At 42.8% G+C, this 6,000-nt stretch overlaps 1 protein-coding gene across 1 annotated transcript in view; it reads left to right on the forward strand.

Annotated features, from left to right (window-relative positions):
• The first annotated feature begins 202 nt into the window (after positions 1–202).
• The window catches only part of LOC138958635 (folliculin-like), a 30,522-nt gene continuing 24,724 nt past the window's right edge, over positions 203–6,000 (forward strand). Inside the window, exons 1-5 of the mRNA XM_070329851.1 lie at positions 203–713; positions 1,921–2,058; positions 2,355–2,576; positions 3,763–4,024; positions 5,283–5,518. Coding sequence (XP_070185952.1) covers positions 426–713; positions 1,921–2,058; positions 2,355–2,576; positions 3,763–4,024; positions 5,283–5,518 — 1,146 coding nt within the window. The 5' untranslated portion in view covers positions 203–425. The remainder of the gene's footprint in view (positions 714–1,920; positions 2,059–2,354; positions 2,577–3,762; positions 4,025–5,282; positions 5,519–6,000) is intronic.

Genomic DNA, 6,000 nt, shown 5'->3' on the forward strand with positions numbered 1-6,000 from the left:
ATTCGATGTCATGCAAGCCATATGTAGAATGTAAATATTGCTGTGATTGGTTCTTTTTCCAGATTTGAACCAATCGGAGATTGGAATACAACAACCTACTGACAAAAGCGAGATGACACGGAATACATGTGCTTCGTACCATTTGAGAAAACCTATTCATATCATTTTTTTCTTTTTAAAATCTTCTTTTAAATCTATATTTCGTATCCTATTACAGCTTTTCTGCAAAATCACGGAGCATAGAATCCCAGGTACTCAGGAAATGTTTTTTATACCGGACAAAATACTTGTCGTTAAATGGTTTATTCTTAAACTGTTGATGACTCAGGATCAAAACAAACTTGTCACATGACTCCAGAAAAGCGAAACAGCAGAAGAAGCCGTCTGTTTCAGGCTGTAGTTTTAGCCCCTGCCTGTCGTTGAAGATGAACGCCATCATATCCCTATGTCATTTCTGTGAAGTTCATGGACCGAAGATCCTTTTCTGCACCCAGACATTGCGACCTCAAGAGCCGGGCGATTCAGAAGGAGATGAAAATGGAGCCGTGTCGGCTGCTCCTAGAGAGCGTGTCGCCAGCCTTTCAGAGCGACTTAAGTCAGTTTCGCTCGCCCAGGGCTGTGCCTCGACAACAGGCGAATCGACTAGCACAACCAACATCGCGTCTGCATCACACGCTTCAGTTCCCAAAGTAATTCCCAAAGTTTTGTGCGAGGTGGGTCGATCTCTCTCTCTCTCTCTCTCTCTCTCTCTCTCTCTCTCTCTCTCTCTCTCTCTCTCTCTCTCTCTCTCTGTGATATGTGATTAGATTAGTCCCCTCTCTGGGCGAGGGCTGGTTGAAAAAAAGCTCGTTGTATTGCTTACGCCACAACCCTCGAAAAATAAAATTTGATTTGATTTGATTTGATCTCTCTCTCTCTCTCTCTCTCTCTCTCTCTCTCTCTCTCTCTCTCTCTCTCTCTCTCTCTCTCTCTCTCTCTCTCGCTCACTCTCTCACTCCAGCCTGGGCATAGATCTGTTCTCTGCTGAAAATAAATTTCCTTATATTGATGTATGTTGTTGCTAGAGAAGCTTGAAACCTTAGCTAGAATCCTCTGTTAGTTGATTACCGTCAACTGCCGTTACGGAACTACCGTCAACTTTTTGTGTGTCTTGAACTTCTTTTTTTTCCCCTAAATGCAGGTGGCTGAGTTCGAAACTTGCGAAGCTAGCGGAATCGCCATTTGGGGCGATAAGCACGGGATTTTTGTGATTCACGAAGTAGAAGTGGATGAGAAGTGGATGACTAGGACAAAGTGAAGTATTGGACATGCCTGTGAAAAGTAAGCCTGATTCATGCTAGAGTCTACATGCACCCTTATATTTGTGTTGAGAGCCGAATTATCGACGAAATCGATGCAACAATTTCAATGCAAGGGAGGTAACTCTTGTTACTCGAAAGCACAAGTATTGATGACGTCATGTGATTAGTGCTTCCGCTCCTTCGTAAATCCTCGCACAAACACGAAAATAATGCCATGAACGGTGAAAGTTGCAAATATAAGTCATGATTGCAAACAATTATGTAACAAAACACGATCTAAGGACGAATTTTCTTATTTCTGATGAGGTTTTCGGAGACAAGTAGTACCGCCCCAAATGGCGATTCCGCTACCTTCGCAAATCACTTTTTCGAACTCAGCCACCTGCATTTAGGGAGAAAAAAAAGAAGTTCAAGACACACAAAAAGTTGACGGTAGTTGACGATAGTTCCGTAACGGCAGTTGACGGTAGTTGACGGCAATTGACAGTAATCAGCAGGACCGGATGTTAGTATTGTTACCCCGCTAGCGTTCTTGAGGCTGAAAGACCCTACTGATTTTTTTTCTTTTCTTTATATTCACTGCCGTGATTAACATAAGTACATACTCGTTTGCTTTCAGGGCTGTAAGTCAGTGAAGACAGGATATGTGAGCCATGATGAAGAAGCCCACCTCAGCTATATCAGCACCCAACAACCACACATCCCTCAGATCTTTACACGGATGCGGCAAGCCTGCATTCGAAGCCTTAGTTGTGAGGTAAGCCTTCTTTTTGTGTGTCAACTGTAAAGTTTTAACTCTGTAAGTTTGTGGTTTGAGTATGGGAGAGGGGGAAGGGGATCGTGTAGTTGGATTGGGGTTCTTCTGTTATTAAGGATTAAATGAATATACATGTATATAATGTGTGTGTGTGTGTGTGTGTGTGTGTGTGTGTGTGTGTGTGTTTCTCTCCCTGTGTCTTTGTGGTAATCACAAGCTAAACATTTTTAAAACAACATTTGTTAACACTTTTAGTATTTCAACTTTAAAACTTTTGAATGTTCTTTTTAATACAGGTGTGCCCAGGTCAGGAGGGTCCCATTTTCTATGGTGATGATCAAAACGGCAATGTCCTGAGTCACACGTTTCACATTCCTGACATCCAGGCCCGAGGTCGACAGAGGCTGTACAGCATTGTTGTTTTCATGATGGACAGAATTTACCTGCTAAACTCTTGGCCCTTCCTGGTGCCTCAGCTGCAGACTACCATTGAAATTCTCAGAAAGAAGGCACAAAAGGTACTGTTGCAGCCCATCTTGAGTTGGAATCTTAAACAAAAAGGGCAGAGCGCTGTTTAGAAATCTTATAAACAAAGGGATGTAAGCGCTCTAAATGCATACGACATGTGTCATAGAATATAAACTTGTGAGAGTTAATCGGAACCATTTTCCTGGCACCTGAGTGAATAACAAGCATTGAAAGGAACAATTAACACGCCGGGGTAAGTGTTACGGCAGAAAAGTCGCTGTGTGTTACGCTAGCATTCTGCAGTCCGGTAGTCAACCAGGTTTCGAGTGCGAAAGGTGTGTAACTTCTAAATTAATAATTACTGTGTCTTAATTATCAAAGCCAGCAACGTTGAGTTGGTCTCAGCGGATTCATGATTGCATGAGGATTAACATGTTATGGGTTTGATTTTTGAGGCTTCTGTTTTAGATTTGTGACAGCGTCGTATTTGTTGATATTGTTCGATTTGGGGATTTTTTTTTAAATGGTGGAGATTACAAGAGGCTTGAAGCAACAAAGGTCATTTGATTAGGTAATGTGATGTATTATAACTGAAATGCATCAATAGCAGTGTCCCAATATGCAAGTGTGTTTGTGTCATCGGCTGAGGAAAAGAGCATGTGTATTTTTTTGGTTGACTACCGGACTGCAGAATGCTAGCGTAACACGACAATTTTTCTGCCGTAACACTTCCCCCGGTGTGATTAAGCGACTTTCATCCTCAAATAGAGTCAACATTCTAAAATACCATTCGCTTGACTTTCTGTCTACATTATTTTTATCTAACTTAGCTGAGCGCTTGCCTCTTACGATAGAGGTTGTGGGTGTGATCCCTACCCAGGGTGAACACAAGATCACTGATTATTCTGCGTGCTCTCCCGTCCACCCAGCTGTTAATGGGTACCTGACCCTATTCCGTGCCGGGAAGACAAAGACAGCAAGGGAGAGAAGTGGGCACCGTCCTCATAAAGTTGGCCCGAGAGTAGTTGAGATCACTAACATTGGTTATGGGACTACCTTTACCTTTACCTTTTTAGCTGAGCTTAGAAAGTGACTGTAGTTGGTGAATGAAGATGAATACAAGTAACTCCAGACATTCAATATACCACTTTCCAGTAGAGCATTTAGCTTGCTGGCTTGGATTTTTTATAGTACTGAACTGAATAAGAGTTAAAACATTTTTATTTCTACTTCTAGGTGATGGATGAAGAGGTTGACAAGATGCCCCAAGCGGTCAACCGTACTTCTAGTCTTGAACCCCGCAACTTCTTAAAGAAGAAAGGGGTGAACAACAAGCCAGCCAGATCACTGGAGGAGCTTACAGGAGACAAGGACATCTTCAAGATGCTGCACGTGGCCTTCGTGTGGACCCTCAAAGCCTGTGGCAGCAGACTGACCGAAACACTGCTGGAGGGACCACCCACTGAGGACTCTATCATTGACATGGAGAATCAGGAAGGTAAGAGAAACATTTGGAAAGTGGATGCAGATGGGGTGATGGTAGGGGGAGAAAGGGGAGAGAGAGAGTGTGTCTTTGTGCAGGTACAGTTCAATGCCACATTATTTTTTGTTTGTTTGTTTGTTCGTTCATGGGCTGAAACTCCCACGGCTTTTACGTGTATGACCGTTTTTACCCTGCCATTTAGGCAGCCATACGCCGCTTTCGGAGGAAGCATGCTGGGTATTTTTGTGTTTCTATAACCCACCGAGCTCTGACATGGATTATAGGATCTTTTTCGTGCGCACTTGGTCTTGTGCTTGCGTGTACACACGGGGGTGTTCGGACACCGAGGAGAGTCTACACACAAAGTTGACTCTGAGAAATAAATCTCTCGCCGAACGTGGGGACGAACTCACGCTGACAGTGGCCAACTGGATACAAATCTAGCGCGCTACGGACTGAGCTACATCCCCGCCCTATTATTTTGTGTGATTATACAGGGTGACACCCCCCAAAATACCGCCCACAAAAATGTTAATAATTTCCACCTGTGTTCAGCGAGTAGCGTCATATGTGGCGTACCTTAACTTTACCTTATGCTCACCTTATGAATGATCATTCCAGTCTGTAGGTCTAATAGCCTGAAATTCAAAACAAAGAGACTGCCAACGTTCCAAAATTCAGAATAAAGAACTAAGAATGATGGGAATGTTTAACTATGACAACAAATTGTTACTGTCACTGATCTTTGACCCAGCATTCTTTAAAATTGGACAGACAGATGAACACTTATAATAAAGAAAAGAAACTTATCTGACTAATTGTCCAGAAGCTCGTTCGGAAGACACAAGCGAGACAATAATTCATAATTCAGTATGGGAATAGTTTGCTCAAAGACGCGTAGAAGTTATTAAAATTTGTATGGGTGGCTTTTGTTTTTGGTGGTCACCCTATTTGTGGTTAGCTATAAGAAAATATGTACATGTATGATCATTTTACTCACTTTTCCTGGAAAGCTAAAGCTTGAATATGAAATGGAATAAATTCCTTAAGATCGGTGAGTGATGTCAAACAGAAGTCATTGTGCATATTCTGTTCAAAGTCTTTGTATACTGCTATCTGAGAAACAATAATTTCTTTTTCATTTAGCACCCTTGTGATTAGCATACAAACCAGCCAGATCACTGGAGGAGCTTACAGGAGACAAGAACATCTTCAAGATTTAATTTAGCACCCTTGTGATTAGCATATATATATTTTAACTGTTTCTATTCAGAAACGGAGGAGGGTTTCATCAAAATTAACACCAAAAAAATATTGGAGGAAGCCCGACCATCATCAACGCCAGCAGAGGACCTACAGTCTCCTACTTCCCAGTCGGACAGTTATCACAACACTTTCAGGAAGGTGCCTCTGACAGACACGGAAACTGAGGCAGAAGGAGCGGCTGCATCAGAGCCCATTCCAGAAGAGGAAAAACCACCCATCAGAATTCTGCGACATGTTATGAAGGTATGACATCATAAAGCGACAAAACAATAGCTGGTGAAGTAAATTGTTAATGCTTGTAATATAATAATGAAACTTTTTGAAAATTGATTGCATGCAAAGTGAAACAGACAACAAATACCATTGAACCTGCCCTTGTGAACACCTCTCGAGAATGATCACCTGCCAATAACAACCGTACGAAAATGATCCAGGACACTTTGTTTTCTTCTACCGGCACGGTTGGCCTAGTGGTAAGGCGTCCGCCCCGTGATCGGGAGGTCGTGGGTTCGAACCCCGGCCGGGTCATACCTAAGACTTTAAAATTGGCAATCTAGTGGCTGCTCCGCCTGGCGTCTGGCATTATGGGGTTAGTGCTAGGACTGGTTGGTCCGGTGTCAGAATAATGTGACTGGGTGAGACATGAAGCCTGTGCTGCGACTTCTGTCTTGTGTGTGGCGCACGTTATATGCCAAAGCAGCCCAGCTGAAAAAGTACCACACGAT

Source organism: Littorina saxatilis, linkage group LG2 (genome assembly GCF_037325665.1).
Source record: "Littorina saxatilis isolate snail1 linkage group LG2, US_GU_Lsax_2.0, whole genome shotgun sequence".
NCBI lineage: Eukaryota > Metazoa > Mollusca > Gastropoda > Littorinimorpha > Littorinidae > Littorina > Littorina saxatilis.